We start from the raw sequence: 23,789 nt of genomic DNA, 5'->3' as shown, positions 1-23,789 counted from the left end.
AAGTTCCTACCATACGCTTTACACTTTAAATTCAGTTAAAATAATAATAATAATAATAAATTCAGTTCATCTTTTATAAAACTGAGCTATAATTCATATATCACTGAATTCACCCATTCTAGTATAAGGAGCTCTGGTAGCGTAGTGGTTACGAATCAGGCTGCTAACCTCAGGGTCAGCAGTTGGAAACTACCAGCTGTCCTGCGGGATAAAGATGAGGCTTTCTGCTCCCGTAAAGATTTATAGCCTCGGAAACCCTATACAGGGTTGCTATGGGTCGGAACCACCTCCACGACACATAACCCCCACCATTCCACTGACACCAGCGCTCTGCCAGTCTGTCATTCTGTTGTTGTGATGCTGGGAGCTATGCCAAAGTATTTCAAATCCCAGCAGGGTCACCCATGGTGGACAGCTATCAGCTGAACTTCTAGAGTAAGACTGGGAAGAAGGACCTGGTGATCTGCTTCTGACCAAACTGGTTACTGAAAACCTCATGAATAGCATCAGAACATTGTTAGATATGGTGCCAGCTATGACTGGGGAAGAGGTGCCCCATTGAAATAGAGCCAGCCTTAATAATGCTGAAGGAGTATGTTTCTAGAACCTATGTTTGCTGATATGGCAGATTCAAAACGAGATGAAAACAGGCACAAACAGCTACGTACAAAGTATGTGTGGTATAGGGAATTACTTAATGTCTCTTCTAGCCATAGCCTGTAACTCCCACCAAACATTTCTGCCCTGCAGGGTCTGGGTAAGAGAAGGTGGGAGAAGATACGGGCAGGATGGCAGGATTCAGCTGTGGCTGTCACAGAGTTCACTTGTGAAAGCTTGAAACTCTAGCCTGGGTAGAAAATGAACCCTCTCGGAAACAAGAGAGAGATCTCACTCCCATCAAGGAAGAGGAGCCAGGAGAGGGACTGAACCTCCTTGACCCAGGGACAGGAAGCTGTGACAACGGAGGAGGGGCAGAGAAGCGGCAGCAAGAGAACCAAGAACCAGAGCACAAGATAGAGCAGTGGGCTTCCCAGTCCACGCGCAAGTAAAGCCGAGGGACTGAGGGCAGGAGATTTGCTTGTGGAGTGGGGTGCCTCCCGGCACTTACTCAGGGGAGCTAGGTTTGCTGACCCTCAGAGGTAGAGCTGAGGGCCTTCAGGTTGAGGCTGAAGTGGTGTGTCCTGAGGGCAGCTTCCTGAAACAGCTGTGCTCTACACACTTCTGATCCCAAATTGTAGCCGTTAACTTCCCTAACAAACCCCGTGACTATGAGTATGGTATTTGAGACCACTGTAACAGATTACTGAACCCAACTGAGCAGTGGAAAGGATGGTTTTGCTCTATTTTTGCAGTGTATGAATTTAGGAAAATTGGAAATTGTCAAAATGAAATTATTAAAGAACATTCTAAGTATTGTTATTGCTATGTGCTATGGAGTCGGTTCCAACTCCTAGCAACCTGGTATAGGGTTTCTGAGGAGTGGCTGGTGAGTTTGAATCACAGACCTTGTGGTTAGCAGTTCAGTGCTTATCCTAAAGTGCCACACCAGAATCCCCTTCCTAGGCATTAGTGAGCTAAAATGGACTGGTATTGGTCATTTTGAATCAGACAATCATATGATTTACTATGCTGGGAATGAAAGATTGAGGAACAATGGCATTTCATTCATCATCAAAAGAGAATATTTCAATACTTATTTTGAAGTACAACCCTGCCTGTGATAGGGTGATATCTATACGCCTACAAGGAAGACCAGTTAATACCACTATTATTCAAATGTATGCTCTAACCACTCAAACCAGTGAGGATGAAACTGAAGAATTCTACCAACTTCTTTAGCATGAAGTTTATCAAACATGCACTCGAGATGTACTGGTGATTGGACTGTAAAGGTTGGAAACAAAGAGGAAGGATCAGTAGTTGGAAAATACGACACTGGTGATAGAAACAATGCTAGCGATCGCATGATAGAATTTTGCAAGATCAATGATTTCTTCACAGCAGATAACCTTTTGTAAACAATATAAAAAATAACTATACAAAAGGACCTCACCAGATGGCATACTGACTACATCTGTGGAAAGAGATGGTGGAAAAGCTCCATATCATCAGCTAAAACAAGGCCAGGGACAGACTGTGGAACAGACCATCAATTGCTTATATGCAAGTTCAGGCTGAAGCGAAACAAAATTAAAATAAATCCACAAGAGCCAAAATATGACCTTGAATATATCCCACCTGAATTTAGAGATCATCTCAAGAACAGATTTGATGCATTAGACACTAAACACTGAAGACCAGAAGAGTTGTGGGATGACATCAAGAACATCATACAGGAAGAAAGCAAAAGGTCATTAAGAAGACAAGAAAGGAGGAAAAGACCAAAATGGATGTGAGAAGAGACTCTGAAACTTGCTCTCCAGCATAGAGATGCTAAAGCAAATGGAAAAAATGAGGAGGCAAAAGAGCTGAACAGAAAATTTCAAAGAGCACTTCAATACGACAAAGTCAAATATTATATTGAAATGTGCAAAGACCTGGAGTTAGAAAACTAAAAGGATAGAACATGTTCAGCGTTTCTCAAGCTGAGGGAACTGAAGAAAAAATTCATGCCTCAACTTGAAATATTGAAGGATTCTATGGGGAAAATACTGAATGATGCAGAAGACATCAAAAGAAGATGGAATTAATATACAGAGTCCCTGTACCAGAAAGAAATGGTCAATGTTCAACCATTTCAAGAGGTTGCATATGATCAAGAGCTAATGGTATTGAAGAAGTCCAAGGTGCACTGAAGGCATTGGCCAAGAACAAGGCTCCAGGAATTGATGGAATACAAATTGAAATCTTTCAACAAACTGATGTAGCACTGGAGGCACTCACTCATCTATGCCAAGAAATTTGCAAGACAACTACCTGGCCAACAGATTGGGAGAGATCTGTATCTGTGTCCATCCCAAAGAGAGGTGACCTAACAGAATACAGAAATCATCAGACAATATCATTACTATCACATGCAAAATGAAATTCTGCTAAAGATAATTTAAAAACAGCTGCAACAGGACATTGCAGGGAATGTCAGAGGTTCAACCTGGATTCAGACAAAGACGTGGAATGAGGACTATCACTGCTGACATCTGATGGATCTTGGCTGGAAGCAGAGAATACCAGAAAGATGTTGACTTCTGCTTCACTGACTATTCAAAAAGCATTAGACTGTGGATCGTAGCAAAGTACTGGTAGCATTGTGAAGAGCGGGAATCCTAAAACACTTAATTATGCTCATGTGGAACCGGTACAAAGACCAAGAGGTCTTTGTACAAATAGAACAACAGGATATCGTGTGGTTTAAAGTTAGGAAAGGTGTGTACCAGGGTCATATTCTTTCATCATACTTATTCAATTTGTATCGTGAGCATATAATCCCAGAAACTAAACATATGAAGGAAATCGCCGTATTAGAACTGGAGGAAGACTTATCAACAACCTGCGATATGTAGATGATGAAACTTTGCAGGCTGAAAGTGAAGAGGGCTTGAAGCACTTACTGATGAAGACCCGCGACTACAGACTTCAGTATAGATTACACCGCAACATAAAGAAAATGAAAATTCTCACAACGGTATCAATAAGCAATGTCATGTTTACCGGAGAAAAGAGTGAAGCTGTCAAGGATTGCATTTTACTTGGATCCAAAGTCAACACCCAGGGAAGCAACAGTCAAGAAATCCAACGATGTATTGGGCAAAAGACTTCTTTAAAGCATTCAAAAGCAAAGATGCACCTGGCCGAAGCCATGATATTTTCAACCACCTCACAGGCATGTGAAAGCTGGACAGTGAAAAAGGAAAGCAGAAGAGTCCATGCCTTTGAATTGTCGTGTTAGTAAAAATACTGAAGATATAATGGACTTCCGGAAGAATGAACAAATCTGTCTTGGAAGCAGTACAATCAGAATGCTCCTTAAAAGCAAGGGATGGTGAAACTTCATCTCACGTACTTTGAACATGTTACCAGGAGACATTCCCCTGAAGAAGGACATCATGCTTGGTTAAAATAATGGATCCAGGGAAAAGAGGAAGACCCCGAATGAGATGGCTTGACACGGTTGTTGCAATAATAGGCTGAAACATAGCAACAATTGTGTGGATTTGCAGAAGCAGGCATTATTTCGTTTGGTTGCACAAAGGATCGTGATAAGTTGGGACTAACTTGATGGTGCCTAACACCATCACTACCGTTGTATGTTTCTTTATCCATTTGTCTATTGATGGAACATTTGGCTTGTTTCCAACATTTGGGTTACTGTGAGTAGTCCTGCTGTGAACATGTGTGTACACAGTTAACTCATTAATGACTTCACAGAAGGGAAACCAAGAACCAGAGAAGGTCAGCTGAGAAGCTCCCTGGTGATCACAGACTTAAGCTGAAGAATTGTGGAAGATGTTGATTTCGTTGAAGATGAACTGAAGGGCAGTGAATGTGACAAAGAGCAGGACCTTAAGCGACAGATACTGTGTGGACAGACAGGAGGGAACCAGAGAAAGTTGGGTAGCAGTTTGTTCCAAAGACTCAGTTGGGTAGGTATGGAGACTTTGCTGAAACCCTGACACAGAAGAGAGAAGAATCTGAAATTCCAGATAAAGGAAACCCAGTGAGGAACAGAGCACATTAAGACACTACTGCCCTGAGATTATCTTTACACCTTAAACAAACAAACAAAAAATAGCCCTTAGAGTCTTCTTCACACTAAAGAACAATTTAGCTTAAGTAGTTAAAGAACGTCTACCTTGAGCACTGTCCTCTTTGAAAATTCTCTCTCTGGGATCGAAGGGGCAACAGCAACGTAGGGGTCAGACAGAAAGCTTAGGGGACATAGAGTTTATGTTCCTGGGAGCCACAGCTCAGAAAAGGAGGGTGAGCAGGGTTGCACAACTCAGAAAATGTGTTCCACTGATATGACTCACTGACTCATTCTTGAAAAAAATGGTTGAATACTTAAAAAAAAAAAAAATTGTCTCCAGAAGGAAGAGAGGGAGAATTTGTGCCTAGTGGGGCACAGTGTCCATGTTGATGGTGGCGGAACGGTTTGGAGAAAGGCTAACAAGAATGGTTGCCCACCTCAAAGCCCAGAATCAACGTGACTGAGTATTCCTTGTAGAAACGTGAATTGGGAATGGGTAGATGATTGGTTACATATATTTGCACCACAGTGAAAGAATTCAAGTCTCACTCATCAAGTGCCCCACAGCTGAGAAGCAACACACCCTCAAAGAGTGGAAATCCAGACAGGCTGCCTTGAGGAGGTGTTACTGCCCTCTGAAGGCAGTTAGCAGGAGGCGAAGAGGCTAGGGAGAGCATTCCAGGTGGGTGGGCCCAATGAGCAGAGAGGTCTAGAGAGTGAAGTCAGCCTCCCCAAGTATACCTCCCCTCACGTCCCCCAGGGGGTACCTCTGGCTCGGCCACATCCTGCTCAGTCCCCTTGAGCTGCTTCTGGTTCCAGCTGAGCCACATCTGATGCAGCTTTGCTTGACCCTCCACCAGCTTCTGGTCTACTCCGTGTTTGATAGTTTCCATCTGGGGCAGGAGAGAACAGTAAAGGAGGCTCCTATCAGCATCTCACTAATGCCGGCAGAGACCCACACACACCCCGGGAGAGGGGGGATTCCAGATAGCCTTCTTTTCTCTGACAGAATTATGAGATGCCCATGTCCCCATGTGCAAACTATCCGGTGGTGCCGCTAAAGAAAGACCTGGCAAACTACTTCTGTAAAAATCTCAAGAGAACCTTATGGAATACTGTTCTCCTCTGGCACACGAGGGGTCGCTGTGTGTCTGAGTCAGCTTGATGGCAACAGGTCTGGTTTTGTTTTATGAGAGGGTCTAGAAAGGGGAAGGGAGGAATGGTTGCTGTTTTATACAAAGGGTTCCATTTGTTGTGGTTGTTGGGTGCCATCACATCGATTCTGACTCCCAGAGGACCCCCCCCCCATGTGAAAGAGTAGAATTGTGCTCAGTAGGAGTTTGACTATGCTCTTTAGGAAAGCAGATTGCCAGGACTTTCTTTGGCCGCACCACCGGCTGGGTTCGAACCACCAACCTGTAGGTTAGCAGTCACGTTCAAATCATTTGTGTCACATAGGGGCCTGGAAACTTCATAAGTCACTGAAAAAAAAGTTTTATTTTGAAAAAAGTGTTTTCTAGGCTATAATCTTTATGGGTTGGAACTGACTCAATAGCACTTAACAACAACAAAACAATAATCTTCATGGGAACACATTGCCAGGTCTTTTCTCTCATGGAGTCACTGGGTGGGTTTGAATAGCCAATTTTTTGGTTAGCAGAAAAGTGCTTAATTGTTGTGTCACCTGGCTCCTAAGGTTTTCCATTGTTGTTAAGTGTCGACGAGTCAGTTCTGACTCTTAGTGACCTTGGATTTCCTAGGGTTTCCGAGGAGCAGCTGGTGGGTTTGAACTGCCGACCTTATAGTCTGAACTGCTTTGCACAGTTATGATGAAATAGTACGCTGTGTGAGCATTGGCTTGCTCACACCCTGTGAGGTCAATGCAGACAAGGTGGCTACACATTCTCTGTAGCTCCTCCCACCAATCAATTTCTCTACCCTTGTAACTAGAGTAGGCGGCGTCACTGGCTTTGGCCAATGGGACAGGAGCAGAGCTAACACAAGCAGAGGCTTGTACATTGCAGCTTCTCTGCTCTTGTTCCACAGAGAGCCCTCAACCACTGCCACCTCGTAAAAGACCCCCCAGCTAGCCTGTTGGAGAAGAAGAGCCTATGAAGACGCCCAGCCTCAAGCCGACCTGCAGAAATAAATCGTCATTGACTTAAGCCACTAAGTTACACAGCAGACGCTGGCCACAGTGGGGGCCTCACCAGGCTTAGGGTCTGTGACAGCTGCAGCAAAGCATCTTGGGCCCTCTGCTTGGTATTCTGCAGCTTGCCCAGCGAGTGCTGGTAGGCGTGCTGGCGCAGCCGTGATGAGAGTGAGCCCAGCCGCACAAAGTAGCTCTGTTCCTGCCGCTGCTGCTGCAATGAGGTGGTGTCAGAGTCCTCCAGCGGTGTGGCAATCCCCGCTGTGAGGGGAGAAAAATGGGGTGGGGTGGGGGGGAACACATAAAGTTCAGAATGCAAGCAGGGTGTCTCTGGCGCCCCCTGCAGGCGACCGCTGGAATTGCACCACTTGAGTTTATACCCTGGTCCTGCGGTTCACAAGATGATCCTGGTGGTGAAGCAAGTACTTTGGCTCCTAAACAAAAGGTTGGAAGTTCAAAGCCACTCAACAGCTCTACGGAAGACAGATCCAATAATGTACACTTGTAAAGAAAATTCTCTGGGGGCAATTCTACTCTGTCACAGACTGCCGCTAAGAGCTGAAATGGACAAGACGGCACCCAGCAACCACAACCTGCTGCTTACAAGCTCTGAAGCCTCAAGCCTCAATTTTCCCAACTGTAAAATGGGTATGATGGGGACAACACTAACAGAATCAAGAGGTCCTAGACTACTGAGCAGATGTGGCTCAGTGGTAGAGTTCCTGTCCTCCCTACAGGGGACCCGGGTTCAAATGCCATCCAATGCAGCCACCTCCCATTGATCAGAGGAGACGTGTGTGTGATGAGACTACTGAACAGGTATCAGCAGAGCTTCCAGACTAAGACAGACGAAGAAGAAAGACCTAGAGATAGACTTCTGAAAATCAGCCCACAAAATACCCCAAGGATTGCAAAGTTTCCATCTGCAATCAATGATGGGGAAGGGACAGAACCAGGGCAGTGTTTCGTTCCATCGTGCCTGGAACTGCTGGAATTCAGTGACAGCCAACAGCCACTGCCAACACCACATCAGATGACTGGGAAGGCATTCAAACTACAGGCTGTGGACCAGACTCCCTCAGCACCTGGTTTGTACACCCTACAAATAGAATTATGTAAACTCTTAACTATTCACATGTGGCAGGATCCTATATGTAGAAAAACCCTAACAGATCCACACCCCACAGAAAATGATTGATATTGTTGTTGTTGTGTGCCGTTGAGTCCATTCCAACTCACAGTGACCCTGTATAGGGTTTCTAAGGAGAGGCTGGTGGGTTTGAATCACCGACCTTGTGGTTAACAGTCCAGTGCTTATCCTACAGTGCCACACCAGGTGCTAATAAATGAATTAGCTAATAAATTACTATTCTTGTTTAGTGGCTTAGTGCCGTCGAGTCAGTTCTGACTCAGCAACCCTATGTGGGGTTTTCGAAGAGTGGCTAGTGGATTAGAACTGCTGACCTTGCATTTCAAACTGACCTTGTAGTCCAGTGATTATCCTATAGTGCCACACCAAAACTTCAGTAAATTTCAAGATATGAGATCAACACAGAAATATCAGTTGTAATTCTATGCACTAGCAATGAACCACCCACAAATGAAATTATGTGAACAATACCATTTCCAAAACCAAAAACCCCAAGGCCATTGAGTCAATTCTGATTCATAGCAATCCTATACAGTAGAACTGCTCTTAGGGGTTCTGAGACTGTTTCATTTGCTCCTGCAGAGCAGCTGGTAGGTTTGATCTAATAAGCTTACTGTCAGCAGCCCATGGTGTAACCCACTATGTTGTTGTTGTTAAGTGCCATTGAGTCAGTTCTGACTCTTAGCAAGCCTATATAGGGTTTTCCAAGGAGCAGCTGGTGAGCTTGAACTGCCGGCGTTGCAGTTCAAACTGACCTTGCAGTCCAGAGCACTAGCCTGCAACACTACACAGGGAATCCACTATAGCATAAAAAAAAAAAATGGGAGATCAATTTAATCACAGAAGTGCAAGTCAATGTATATCATCTACGGCTGCATTCAAGTTACAAGGAGGACGACACAGCTTTGCTCCGTGTTGCTTTTGGATGCCCCGTGTGAAGCTGATTACAACTCGTAGTTACCCCATATAAAAGGGAATTGCTCCAGAGGGGGCTTCTTTGGCTGTAATCTCTACGGGAGCAAATCGCCAGGTCTTTCTCCTGCGGAACCACTGTGTTTGAACCTCCAACCTCTTGATTAGCAGTGGAGGGCTTAACCTTTGCGCCACCAGGGCTCCTTTGTTGTAGTTAAGTGCTTTCAAGTCGGTTTGGACTCACAGCGACCCTGCATTGGGTTTCCAAGGAGAAGCTGGTGGGTTTGAACTGCCCACCCTGTGATTCGCAGCCCAGTGTTGATCCTATGGAGCCACACCAGGAGTCTATCCAGAGAGCTCCTTTAGGGCCTCAAATATTTATCATCTTTGCTCTTTGTGGAAAAATCGTGCCAATCCTGAATTACTGATGGCATGAGTTGACGGTAGCCATTGTTTAACCACTGTTCTAGATGTTTCAGGTGCATTCATGTTAAATCCTAATAATCCTAGATACAGGCACCCTTGTCCTATTTCAAAGATGAGGAAACAGGCTCAGAGAGGTGAAGCAACACGCCAGGATTAGACCATCCGGCCTTCTGTTCTCAAACAGGCTACTGGACTAGAAGCTCTGGGTCACAAATGTCTTTGATAGAAGGGAGAACTATCTAGACCATGAAGTACCTACCTCTGAAGTCCAAAGTTAGTAAGTTAGAAATTGTCTACACGAGTCATTTTATCCTCCTCCCACTAAACTTCACTATAGTACTTACGTGTTTGGACTTTGTCAGTAACCTGATGTGAGTTCAAATCCAGCCCTGCGAACTCACTGGCTCTGTAATACCTTAGGGTGAACACACTATGGCTCATGCACCAGTGCTTCCTGGTATTCTGTTCATTTATTATTGTTGAGAATATATATGTCAAAAGCCTACGTCCATTCAAGTTTCTACATGTACAAGTCGGTGAGATTGATGGAATTCTTTGAGTTTTGTGCAACCATTCTGACCTTCCTCTGTCCCCCCCAGGGACATAAACTCACAGCCTCATCTGCTCCTAATCTAACCTTTTGATTTGCTGTTGTCAATTCCATCCCATGGCGCTAGAGCTTCAAAGAGTACAATGTTCAAGATCAACCTTATTAGTTAAGCTAAACCACTGTTTGGTTTTAAGATGATTTCAGGAAATATTTTTGGTTGAAGGTTTAAGGGCGATCTCAGGGCAATAGTTGCAGGGATTCATCCAGCCTCCGTGGCTCCAGAAAGTCTGGATTCCACAAGAATGTTGCCTGCTTTTGTAAATAAAGTTTTATTGGCACACAGCCACTGCTGTTGCCAATTTGTTGTCTATGGCTGAGTTCATACTCGACAGACTCGGGAACTATGACAGAGACTCTGTGGCCTGTAAAGATGGAATTCTTTCCTATTTGGTCCCATAAAAAACATTTGCTACCTCCTCATTAAGTGGTTGCAAGTTCACCAGTGAGCCTCAGTTTCCCCTTCTGTACAAGGATCCCAGTCATAGACACTTGTACCTGGAAAAGTACACAAATGAATAATTTAGCCTTTTATGTTCTTCTGACTACAGGAGATGACAGGGGGTTAACACACTCAACTGCTCACTAAAGGTTAGAGAGTTGAGTCCAGCCAGAAGCACCTCGGAAGAAACGCCTGGAGATCTACTTCTGAAAAATCAGCCACTGAAAACCTTATGGAGCAGACTGTTGTATTCTGACACACATGGGGGCGCCAGGAGCTGGGGTCGACTTGATGCCAATTGGTAGTTTAGTTGTTTTTTTGTGTTTTGGTAGCAGATGATAGTTTTTTATTTACAGCATTGATAAAGTTTCCCTTCCTAAAATAGTCCAAAAAAGTTCATTTCTAGAAGATGATCAAATAAATAGTACGGGCTGATCAAAGTCACAGGAGAGAACGTCTCTGGCCATGCAGAGGATTAAATGAACCCTCAGCTTTAGCCTCATAGCTATTTGTTATTGGGGACAGGGACAGCTCTAGAAGTGAGAAGACAGCGGTGAAAAGTAGGCAACAGAATCCCAAGTAGAGTCTACATGTGACCTCACCAAAGTACACTGAGCGAGTCAGGGGAATTTTGTTGTCTCTATAAACGTCCCAGAATTTTCTAGTCTGCAGGTCAGTTCTCTTTCTTTGCTGGGCCAAAGAGGTCAGTATTCTTGGCTTGTGGGGTTCTACAGTCTCTTTCTCAACTAGGTGATTCAGCACAAAGCCTCCATAGACAATATGTAAACAAACGGGCAAGACTGTGTGTCACTCAAACTGTTGACATGGCTTTGTGGCTTTTACTACAAAGAACGTGGGAGCCTAGAGGACTGTGGGAAGAGGAGGGATGGGCCTGATTCAGGTGCTCACAGGAACCCTATGATTGCTGTTTGGAGGACAGATTGTGTGTGGGTGGGTACCAGGGACAAGTGTGGAGGAGACCGCAAAAGTCCAGGTGTACAATCATGGGGTTGGAAAAGATGGAAACAGGAAGAGGAGAAGTGGGCGTTGGGAATAGTTTGTGCAAAGGCCCTGAGGCAGGATGGGGCCTGGAGAGTTGGAGGACCGGCGAGGAGGCCCATGTGACTGGATCAGAGTGAATAAGCAGGTAGCCATGATGGGGACTACACAGGACATGCGATGGGATGGCAGGGAGGAGGAACACAGGCCAGAAGTTAGAAAGAGGCCCCAAGGAGACACTTACCCAACTCCTCATCTGTCATGGGCAGGTGGTTGTCCATCCACTCCTCCGATCTGCCCAGCACCGTGTCCACCCCGCTCAAGACCATCTGGCCCATGCGGGATTCCATGACCGAGTGGACACTGCTGGTCACCATGGACTTGGTCTTGTCCATGCCACTCTGCACAGTGCCCCGGGTCGCGTCTACTGCCTCTGTCACTCGGTTGGTCACGGTGTCCTTGGCACTGGACACTGTGTTGGTCACCATGTCTCGGGCACCTGACATTTTGGACGAGATGAGATCCTTGGTATCTTCTAGGACCTAGGGGATGGCAGATGTCAGCATCTGTGCCCTTGGGACCTCCAAGGAGGTCAGAGAGAAATCCCATCGCCCATCTGACCCCATAGGACAAACACTGAGTAGAACCAAGAGCTCTAGACCAGGCACCAGTATCAGTCCATGGAGTCGATCCAGACACCCTCATGTATGTTAGAGTAGAACTGCACTCCATAGGGGTTTCTCAGTGACGGCTTCTCAGAAGTAGTTCTCCAGGTCTTTCCTCCGAGGCACTTCTGGATGGACTCAAACCCCCAACTTTTTGGTGAGCAGCCAAGCATGTTGACTGTTTGCACCATGCAGGGACCCCTTGTCATTTAGAATATATATCCGTTAGCACATCACAGTGCTCAACCACCACATGTGGCTAGTGACCCCCATACTAACAACACAGCTCAGACCACCCACCGTACTAGTTAACACAGCTCGAGACCATGAGCTTCTGAGGGGGCTGCATTTCACCTTTATTGTTCAGCCCCTAATACAGTGCCTGAAACAGAGTGGGCACCTAAGAGCTATTTGCTGATTAAAATATTCAACCGTATCTCACATTTCTGGGCCTGACACTGTGCTAGACCGATGACCTACATTGTTTCATCTAACTCCATGACAACGCCCTGAAGGAGGTACCAGTGATTGGAGGACTGAGGCTCAGACAGGTGGGAGCCAGAAAGCCCAGGTGTAAATCCCAGATGTGATACTTCCTAGCTGTGTGGCCTCAGGGAATTCACTTGACCTCTCTGTGCCTCTGTTGTTACAGCAGTGTTTGGCAGCTGAAACAAAAATCGCTGCCAAACTAGAGCCACAGTGAAGACCCTAAGCTGGCTGGGTGTGTATTCCCACACTAATTAAGCCCCTCAGAGCAGTGGGACTGGCAGGGGGTGGTTTGCCCACCAGGGGACATTGGCCAATATAGGAAGACATGTATGCTTATCACCACTTTGGGAGATGATAGTAACATGAAGTGGGTGGAAGCCAACAATACTGCTCCATATCTCATAGTGCCCAGTACAGCCCCAACCCAAGAGTGCCAAGTGGAAAGACCATGTGTTCATTATCTGGGGGAGAAAGAGTCCAATCCCTACTCACACTGCCTACCAGAATGAACTCCCGCTGGGTCAGATGGTGTCAACCCGGGGGGGCCCTCTCGCTCCTGTGATTTCCCTCCTCTCTCCCCACGACTCGACTGTGTGGACTTCAATGTGGGCAGAGCCCTAGGACATCAGGAGTCAGATGACTAAGGGACCCAAAGTCTCCTGGGGGTCAGTGGACTCCCCTAAATCAGAGGTTTTCATCTGGGGAGATTCTGCCCCCAGGGGGAATTAGGCGATGTTGGGAGTCACAGCTGCGGGGGCGTGCTCCTGGCATCAAGTAGGTGCGGGCTAGGAGTGCTGCTCAACACCCCACAGTGCCTACGATATCACATTCCAGAGAATCAGCCGTCCCATTGTCAGCAGTGTTGAGGGGAGAGACCCTATATACCGGCTTGAACTGGCTATGAACCCTAAAGTTCAGTCTAGTTGGAACCTCAGGACATGATCTTATTTGGAAACCAAGTCTTTGCAGATGTGATGAGTTATGATGAAGTCATACGGAGTGTGCGGGGGTGGTTCCCAGAGCCCAATGACTGTGAAGCCACACAGAGACACAGGGAAGAGGGCGCCAGGTGAAGACAGACACGGGAGATGGGAGTGATGTGGCCACAAGCCAAGGAGCATCAAAGGTCATCAGTAGCCACCAGAAGCTGGAAGAGGCCAGGAAGCCACTGGACATAATTCAGTGGACTAAACTTTGGGCTGCTAACTGAAACATCAGCGTTTCAAACCTACCAGCTGCTCTACAAGGGCAAAGATGAGGCCATCTGCTGCTGTAAAGATTTACAATTCAGACACCCCATGGGGCAGTTCTGCTCTGTCCTCTAGGGTCATTTTGAGTCAGAATGGACTCAAAAACAGTGGGTTTTTCTCCTATGGAACTGCTGGTAGATCCAAACCATCACCCATGTGCCACCAGGGCTCTCCCTTCTCTGCACAGCGTTCCTGCAAAAGATGATGTTGCTACAAGTATGTCAATCACTTCCTATGCATGTGAAAGCTGGACAGTGAATAAGGAAGAACGTAGAAGAATTGATACATTTCAGTTATGGTGTTGGAGGAGAATAGTGAAAGTACCATGGGCTGCCAACAGAACCAACCAGTCTGTGTTGGAAGAAGTACAGCCAGAATGCTCCTTCGAAGTCAGGATGGTCAGATTTCATCTCTCATATAATCAGGAGGGACCAGTCACTGGAGAAACACATCATGTTTGGAAAGTAGAGGGTCAGAGAAAAAGAGGGAGACCCCCAAAAAGATGGATTAACCCAGTGGTGGAAGCAATGGGCCCAGGCTTAGCAATGATTGTCGGGTTGGTGAAGAACCAGGCAGTGTTTTGTTCTATTGTGCCTATATAGGGTCGCTATGAGTCAGTGATGACTCGATGGTGCCTAAGAACATTGTTGTTAAGTGCTGTTGAGTTGGTTCCAATTCATAATGACCCTCTATATAGGGTGTCCGAGGCTGTACATCTTTGCAGGATCAGAAAGCTTCATCTCTTCCACAGAGCAGCTGGTGGGCTTGAACTGCTGACCTTGTGGCTAACAGCCCTGTGCTTATCACACAGAGCCACTGTGTTCCTAGAAAATTAGATTTGTTGTTGTTAAGTGCCGTCGAGTCGGTTCCGACCCATAGCCACCCTGTATAGGGTTTCCAATGAGTGACTGGAGAAAATTAGATAGCCACCCCATTTTATCCTTTGTAACATCCAGTCTTCCTATACCTGTGGGGATGAGTTGTTTTGAGTGGAGGAGATAGAAGGGGGAGAAGGGGAGATAAGCCCCCAGTGGTGCAATGGTTGACCTGCTTGGCTGCTAACGAAAAGGTTGGAAGTTTGAGTTCACCCAAAAGTACCTTGGAAGAAAGGCCTGGCAGACTACTTCTGAAAAATCAAACAGTGAAAAGTACAACTATTGGTCTCTCCCAGACCAGAGCAAAGAAGAGTGAAGAAAATCAAAAATGCTTGGAAACAATGTGTCCAAAGTACTAAGGATCACAGCCCTGAAAACAGAAAACGTCCATGGTGCCTGGCTACCACTCGAAAGGAATCAGAACAGGAGGTTCTGGGTAGAGTGGGAGAGAAATGTGGAACAAAACTAAAAAACAGAACAAAAAGACGGAAAGAAGGACCAGGCATACTGGTTAGGAAGAGCTCTGGTGGACACCACAGCCTCCCCGCCCCCCTTTAGTCATTCTTTAACACTTTATGTCACCCTCCACGGCTCAACTTTCAGCCAAAGGGCAGGAGACAGACCTATAAGGTAAACATCACACACACTCCTCAATCAGCCATCCAAGATCAAAGGGCAGGTGCTCAGAAGGCAAGAGGGGATAGGAAAGGAGGAAGAGTAGAAACAGTAAACCCCATGATTGGGAAGAATATTGTTACATTGAGGCGATTACAACCAACTCACAAAATGCAGACGAACTGTTGAATGGAAACGAACTTGCACAGCAAACTTTCACCCAAATCACAAACAAAAGTTAAAAAAATAAAACAACAAAACCAACCACGTAAAACCCCATGAAGCACCGTTCTCCTCTGATACACATGAGTGGCTGTGAGTCAGGACCCACTCATAGCAACTGGCCCTAGTATAATTAATATCGGCGTGCCGATAACGGAGCTGGCCCTGGTTCAAATCCCAGCTTGGACTACTCTGCATTGCTACAGCATGGCTCCACCTCACAGGGCCGGAACTGAAAGAGCCCGGTGTCCTTCAGAGATCAGCAGGCTGTTTGTCGACCTTGGGGAGTTTCATCCTGAGTTCAGCTCTTCTATAAATGGAAGGAATGTTTGCTTCTTGGCTAGTGGCAGGGCAGAGGGGGCACACAAGTGCCCAGCTCAAAGGAGGCGTCTCCGATCTGAGGCCTCTCCATTCTTCTGTGAATTTAGCACTTTCTATCTACCATTAATCCTAGTCCGTAAAATAGTTTCTGCTGGTGAGAAATGAGTTCAAGTCCTGCCTCACTGGTCACTCAAAACAAAGATTCTATGCCATTAAGTTGGTTCCAACTCAGAGTGACCCTGTAAATCTTTCTTGTTGCTAGCTAGGTGCCTTTGAGACAGTCTGGACTCATAGCAACCTTATGCACAATGCAATGAAACACTGCCCTTTCCTGTGCCAGCTATACCACTGTACCAATCCACCTTGTTCTTTTCTTCTGACCCTCCACTTAACCAAGCATGAAATGCTTTTCCAGGGAATGATCTCTCCTGACAATATGTCTGAAGTATGAGAAATGAAATCTGACCATCCTGGCTTCAAAGGAGCATTCTGGCTATACTTCTTCCAACACAGATCTATTGGTTCTTTTGGCAGTCCATGGCACTTTCAATATTCTCCTCCAACACCACAACTCTAAAGTATCAATTCTATAGTCTTCCTTATTCACTGTCCAACTTTCACATGCATATGAGGTTACTGAAAATGCCATGGCTTGGGTCAGGTGCACCTTAGTCCTCAAACTGACATCTTTGCTCTTGAACACTTTAAAGAAGTTTTGTGCAGCAGATTTGCCTAATGCAATAGGTTGTTTGATTTCTTGACTGCTGTTTCCATGAATGTTGATAGTTGATCCAAGCAAAATGAAGTCTTTGACAACTTCAACTTTTTCTCCATTTATCATGATGTTATTTACTGGTCCAGTGGTGAGCACTTCCTTTTTCTTTACATTGATTAAGATGCAAACCATACTGAATGCCATGGTCACTGATCTTCATCAATAAGTAAATCTTTATGGGAGCCGAAACCTCATCTTTCTCCCAAGGAGTGGGTGGTGGGTTTGAACTACCAACCTTGAAGTCAGCAGTCTAGTGTTTCTCTTATAGTGCCACACCTGTTCACTAACCACAACCCACAAACATCAAGTAGATGTCTAGCACTCGGTCTGTCGGTTTGTCGTACTGTGTTGGCTTGCATGTTGCTGTGATGCTGAAAGCTATACCACGAGTATTTGAAATACTCATACAGTCACCCACAGTGGAAAAGTTTCAGCTGAGCTCCCAAACAAAGACTAGAAAGAAGGAGAGATGGACTACTTCTAAATGTTTACTCACTGAAAATGTTATGAATAGCAATGGAACACTGTCAGCACTTGAAGACTAAATACAGAAACATGATGAAGAACACCAGAATACTGACAGATAAAGTGCCAGAAGATGAGTCCCTCAGGTTGGAAGACACCCACAATGTGACTGGGGAAGAGCTGCCTCGTCAAAGGAGAGTTGACCGTGATGACGCGAATGGAGTAAAGCCTTCCGGACATTCATTTGCTGATGGGGCACAACTCAAAATTAAGAGAAACAGCTGTAAACGTCCATTAATACTCAGCACATGGAATGTACGAAGCATGACACTAGGAAAATTAGAAATTGCGAAAAATGAAATGGAACTCATAAACGTCGATATCCTAGGCATTAGTGAGCTAAAACAGACTGTTGTTAGCCATTCTGAATTTGATAATTACATGCTTTACTATTCCAGGAATGACAAATTGAAGAGGAATGGCGTCGCATTCAACATCAAAAAGAACACATCAAGATCAGTCATGAACATTGGCTACCCAAAATGGGGGGCTACAAAGACAAGAAGTAGACTGGCTTACAAGCTTTCAAGAGGGAACCTAGATTCAGAGGGCATGGAATAAGGTAGAATCTCCACTGATAGTATCCAATCTGTCTAGGCAGGGCTGATGAAATGAAATGTGGATAGGTCTCTTGTGATACAATAGTGAATAATTGTTATCAGGACTGATTGTGAGGGTTGCAAATGTAAAGGCAGATGTTTTGTAGCAAGGAGGGGAGTGATTAACTTTTCAGTCTAGGAGCTGAGGTCCCTGGGACCATCAAGGGAGAAGAGCTGAGAGCGGGACCCTACCCAGAAAAGCAGTGAGGCCTGAGATGGAGGCAGAGATGATGACGTTGAAAGATGGAGCAGCTGGGACTTTATAGACACAGAGAGGGAGAGGGGCTGTGTGCTGACAACCGGGGGGCAGGCTAGTAGTGTATACCCTGTGGTTGGTTGATGATGCATAGAAGGGATTGTAACCATGGCAACGAAATGATATACGATAGGATGAATGTAAAACTAATGTTCTCCCATGTAAACTATCACATAATTCACAATAAAACATTAAAAAAAAGATCAGTCATGAAGTACAATGCTGTCTGTGATAAGATACTATCCATATCCTACATTGAAGCCCAGTTAATACCACCATTATTCAAATTTACACACCAACCACTAAAGCCAGTGATGATGAAATTGAAGAATTCTACCAATTTCTTCAGCCTGAAATTGATCAAACATGTCATCAAGATGTATTGATAATTACTGGTGATTAGAATGCAAAGATTGGAAACAAAGAAAAAGGATCAGTCATTGGAAAACATTGCCTTGGTTATAGAAACGATGCTGGAGATTGCATGATAGAACTCTGCAAGACCAATGACTTCTTCATTGAAAATACCATTTTTAAACAACATAAAAGATGCCTATACACATGGGCGTCCCCAGATGGAATACACTGAAATCAAACTGACGACATCTGTGGAAAGAGATGGTGGAGAAGCTCCATATCACCAGTCAAAACAAGATAGGGGCAGACTGTGGAACACACCATCAACTGCTTATATGCAAGCTCAGTCTTAAGTTGAAGAAAATGAAAACAAGTCCACAAGAGCAAAAATATGACCTTGAGTATATCCCACCTGAATTTAGAAATCATCTCAAGAACAGATTTGATGCATTAGACACTAAAGACTGAAGACCAGAAGAGTTGTGGGATGACACCAAGAACATCAAACAGGAAGAAAGCAAAAGGTCATTATGAAGACAAGAAAGAAGGAAAAGACCAAAATGGATGTCACAAGAGACTCAGAAACTTGCTCTCCAGTGTTGAGATGCTAAAGCAAATGGAAGAAATGTGGAGGTAAAAGAGCTGAATAGAAAATTCCAAAAGGCAGATAGAGAAGACAAAGCCAAATATTATAATGAAATGTGCAAAGACCTGGAGTTAGAAAACCAAAAGGGAAGAACACAGTCAGCATTTCTGAAGCTGAAAGAACTGAAGACAAAATTCAAGTCTCAACTTATAATACTGAAGGATTCTCTGGGCAAATTACTGAATGATGCAGAAAGCATTGAAAGAAAATGGAAGGAATACACAGAATCACTGTACCAAAAAGAAATGGTCGATGTTCAACCATTTCAAGAGGTAGCGTATGATGATTAAGAGTCAATGTTACTAAAGGAAGAAGTCCAATGTACATTGAAGGAATTGGCAAAGAACAAGGCACCAGGAATTGATGGATTACAAATTGAAATCATTCAACAAACTGATGCAGCACTGGAGGCACTCACTCATCTGTGCCAAGACATTTGGAAGACAACTTCTTGGCCAACTGACTGGAAGAGATCCATATTTGTGCCCATTCCAAAGAGAGGTGATCCAACAGAAGGTTGAAATCTTTGGACAATATCATTAATAGCCCATGCAAGCAAAATTTTGCTAAAGATACAACTGCAACCATACATTGACAGAGAAGTTCCAGAGGTTCGAGTCAGATTCAGAAGAGGACATGGAATGAGGGATATCATTTCTGATGTCAAATGCATCTTGGCTGAAGCAGAGAATACTAGAAAGGTGTTTATCTGTGCTTTATTGACTATGCAAAGGCTTTCGATTGTGTGGATCAAGACAAACCATGGACAACATTGTGGAGAATGAGTATTATGCAACATTTAATTGTGTTCATGGTGAATCTGTACATAGACCAAGAGGCAATTGTTCAAAGAGAACAAGGGAACACTGAATGGTTGAAAATCAGCAAAGGTGTGTGTCAGGGTTGTATTCTTTCATCATACTTATTCAACCTGTATGCTGAACACATAATCCATAATCTTGAACACAAGAGCTGGATTATATGAAGAAAAACGTGGCATAAGGATTGGAGGAAGACTCATTAACAACCTGCGATATGCAAATGATACAACCTTATTTGCTGAAAGTGAAGAGGACTTAAAATACTTACTGATAAAAGATCATAAACCACAGCTTTTCATATAGGTTATACCTCAATGTAAAGAAAACAAAAGTCCTCACTCTGGACCAATAAAATAACATCATGATAAATGGAGAAAAGACTTCATTTTTCTTAGATCCACAATCAACACTCATGGCAGCAGCAGTCAAGAAATCAAACGATGTAGTGCACTGGGCAAATCTGCTACACAAGACCTCCTTAAAGTGTTCAAGAGCAAAGATAGCAGTTTGAGGACTAAAATGTGACTTACCCAAGCCATGGTATTTTCAATAGCTTCATATGCATGTGAAAGTTGGACAGGGAATATGGAAGATGGTGGAAAATTGATGTGTTTGTGTTATTTTGTTGGAGAAGACTATTAAAGGTACCATGGACTGCCAAAAGAACAAACAGGGAAGAAGTATATCCAGAATGTTCCTTGGTAAGTCAGGGTGACCAGACTTTGTCTCTCATACTTCAGACATATTGTCAGGAGGGACCAGTCCCTGGAGAAGGACATTATACTGGTTAAAGTGGAGGATCAGGGAATAAAAGAAAGACCCCCAATGAGATGAATTGGCACAGTGGCAGTAACAATGGGCTTAGGTGTAGCAACAATTGTGAGGGTGGTATAAGACCGGGCAATGTTTCGTTGTATTGTGTCGCTATGAGTCGTTATCCACTCCTTGGTACCCAACAACAACTGTATATGTATTATATACTTCCAGTGTGATGTTGTAAGGAGCTCTGGTAGCGTAGTGGTTACAAATCGGGTTGCAAACCGCAAGGTCAGCAGTTCGAAACCACCAGCTGCTCTGCGGGAGCAAGATGAGGCTTTCTGTTCCCATAAAGATTTACAGCCTCGGAAACCCTGTTCAGGGTTGCTATGGGTCGGAACTGACTCGATGGCACTTAACAACAACAACAACAGTGTGATGTTGTAGGATCAGCACTGGACTGTAAACCACAAGGTTGGCATTCAAACCCACCAACTGCTCCTCAGAATCCCTATACATGCTCACTATGAGTCAGAACCAACGCCATGTCACTTAATGACAACGTTTTTAATGACAACAATGACAATATTGTTAAGTTGTTAAATGCCGTCGAGTCGGTTTGGATTCATAATGACCCTGTATAGGCTTTGTGAAGGAGCAACTGGTGAATTTGAACTGCTGACCTTGTGGTTCAAACCAATCTTGCAGTTCAATGCGTTATCACAAAGCACCACACCAGGACTCTAACAGCAACAACGTGTGTGTGTGTGTGTGTGCGTGCGTGTGCTCCCTGGGTGGAGCACACACACACACACATATATATATATATATAAACACACACACACACTTAGTAAACACCTAGTCCCTGGGTTGAGCAGATGGCTAACATTCCGACTGCTAATCAAAAGGGTGGTCATTTGAGTCCACCCAGGGGTACATCCGAAGAAAGGTCTGGCAATCTGCTTTAGAAAACTCAGACACTGAAAACCCCATGGCACACAGTTCTACTCCGACACACAAGGGGTCGTCATGAGTAGGAGCCATCGTGTGCAGACTCACTGAACCTCCACAGAGCTCCTGGGATGGAGTCCAGTTACCTTCTCAGGAGGCTTCTGAAGGATGGGCAGGTTCTCTTCCAGCTTGTCCAGCCCCTTGTGGGCATACTCACTGGCGGACGCAACTGCAGAGATGGAGCAAGAGAGAAACATGACGGTGACTTCCCCATCTCCGCCCACTAGAAGCTCCCGGAAGCTCAGCTGGGACAGGTTTGGGGAAGCAGGTCCAGGCTGAGTGGGCGTTACTCACGCTGTGGCTCCAGCTTCGAGAGGATGGGCTGGGCCCCAGTGACGGCGGCCGCTGTGAGGGTCTTCACACCCTTCTCAGCCACGTCACAGACAGACTTAACGTGGGGGTAGTATTCCTTGGTGGAGGTGTAGGCGGCAGACACCATGCCACAGGTGGAGCTGATGAGAGGCAGGTTGGCCACACGGTCCACCACACTCGGCTGAAGAGGACAGTGGACATGAGGTCAGGCTGGGTCAGGGGGCATCTGGGGTTTTGCTTCTAATCCTAGCCCATGAAGTGGCTTTGCTCACCCCCACTTTGCTGCCAGGTGCTTCAGGCTTCCCCAAACTTACTCCACTCTCATTTGTTTGTATGTGGACTTCACACCTATATGCCAGGCAGAAGCAAAGGTAGTGCAAAGGGTTCATGCACTCAGCTGCTAACTCAAAAGATAGTAGCTCGAGTTCACTCAATAAAGGCCTGGCAGCCGACTTCCAAAACCTCAGCCACCTGAAACCGTGTGGAGCCCAGTACAACTCTGACACACACACTGTTGCTATGAGTTGGGGTCGATTCCATGGTAACCGGCTTTTTGTCCCTGAATGGTATAATTCATTGGTTGACTAACTCAGTTGCTAACCCAAAGGTTGGCAATTCGAGTCCACCCAGAGGCACCTCTGAAGATAGGTCTGGTGATCCACTTCTGAAAACTCAGCCAATGCAAACCCTATGGAGCACAGTTCTCCACGGACACACATGGGGGTTGCCATGATTTGGAGCCGATTCCATGGTAACCTGTGTTAGAGGATCCTCAAAGGTTGGGAAAGATCTGGCTCCAAGAAGAAGGATTCTTTCAGAAGGATCCCTGGCCCCTCCCCAACCCTTCAAGACCCTTTGAGAGTCTTCCCACTCCGACCTGAAGCACCTACAGTGAACATAACCCCAATAGTGGATAAAACTCTAAATGACTATTAAATCAATTCTGGCTCATAGGATCCTGGAGAACAGAGCAGGACTGCCCCATAGGGATTCCCAGGCTGTGATCTTCAAGGGAACAGACAGCCACATCGTTCTCCTGAGGAGCGGCTGGTGGTTTCGAACTACCGATCTTTTGGATACCAGCTGAGCCCTTTAACCACTGAGCCACCAGGGCTTCCTCAGTGGAGCTATATGTACAATGGTTATTTCTCCCTACCCCCAAGGTGCTGCCAGCAATCCCTGGCTCCCAGCCACAATGTGGGAAGATTTCTGAGAGTCCTGGGGCCCCTTGGTCCCATCCCTCCCTCACCTGTTGTACTGGTTCTACAACATCCATCTGAGCGCCAGCGGGAGTCTCTGTTCCGTTGGCAGCCATGGTCCTGGTGACGGGCACTGAAGACAGAGGAGACAATTGCCAACAGTACACTCAGAATGCCCCTCCCTCCAGGGCAAAGTTCAAGCCCACGCCACCAGCTGGGGGACAGAGGGCAGCTCACCTGGACCCTTACCCTGCCCTTTGACACCTCACTTCCGGGGAGACTTACGGCTCTCAAATGCATGGGGCCACCTGGGGAGCTTGTTACAAAACAGGTGCTGAATCAGCAGGGGTGGGGTGGGAGCCTGTAGTTCTAACATGCTCCCAGGTGCTGCCGGTCCCAGAACCCCGTGGATTTGGGGGGTTCCAGCCTGTATCAACATTCTGTGGGACCACGTGTGCAAAGAACCTAGATTCCAACTCGCAGCGACGCACGCATGCAGAGTAGAACTGCTCCCCAGGATTTTCAAGGCTGTAATCTTTCGGAAGCAGACTGCCAGTATTTTCTTCTGAGGCACCTCTGGGTGGGTCCAAATGCCAACTTTTTGGTTGGCAAGTAGTACGCTTAAGTTTGTTTGAGCACTCCCCTCTCTCCTCCAACACTCCAATGTGCCAAAAGCTGCTATGTTTTACGAGACACCTTCCCTTTGACCCATCAACTTTACTTTGT

The 23,789-nt window shown here is 45.5% G+C and overlaps 1 protein-coding gene across 3 annotated transcripts in view; it reads right to left on the bottom strand.

Annotated features, from left to right (window-relative positions):
- The window catches only part of PLIN3 (perilipin 3), a 28,707-nt gene extending 5,528 nt beyond the window's left edge, over positions 1-23,179 (bottom strand). For 2 of the 3 annotated variants that reach the window (XM_006868913.1, XM_006868914.1), the window contains exons 1-6: positions 23,114-23,179; positions 21,847-22,045; positions 21,639-21,721; positions 11,614-11,911; positions 6,895-7,094; positions 5,452-5,577 (exon numbers count right to left, since the gene is read on the bottom strand). In XM_006868913.1, the coding sequence (XP_006868975.1) occupies positions 5,452-5,577; positions 6,895-7,094; positions 11,614-11,911; positions 21,639-21,721; positions 21,847-22,045; positions 23,114-23,179 (972 nt within the window). Of the gene's footprint in view, positions 1-5,451; positions 5,578-6,894; positions 7,095-11,613; positions 11,912-21,616; positions 21,722-21,846; positions 22,046-23,113 lie in introns of all 3 variants that reach the window. The other variant, XM_006868915.1, reaches the window with a different exon arrangement.
- Between the last annotated feature and the right edge of the window lie 610 nt (positions 23,180-23,789).

The sequence above is a fragment of the Chrysochloris asiatica genome, unplaced genomic scaffold (assembly GCF_000296735.1).
Source record: "Chrysochloris asiatica unplaced genomic scaffold, ChrAsi1.0 scaffold00125, whole genome shotgun sequence".
In the NCBI taxonomy this organism is placed as follows: domain Eukaryota; kingdom Metazoa; phylum Chordata; class Mammalia; order Afrosoricida; family Chrysochloridae; genus Chrysochloris; species Chrysochloris asiatica.
This window is presented reverse-complemented; position numbering and strand designations above follow the sequence as displayed.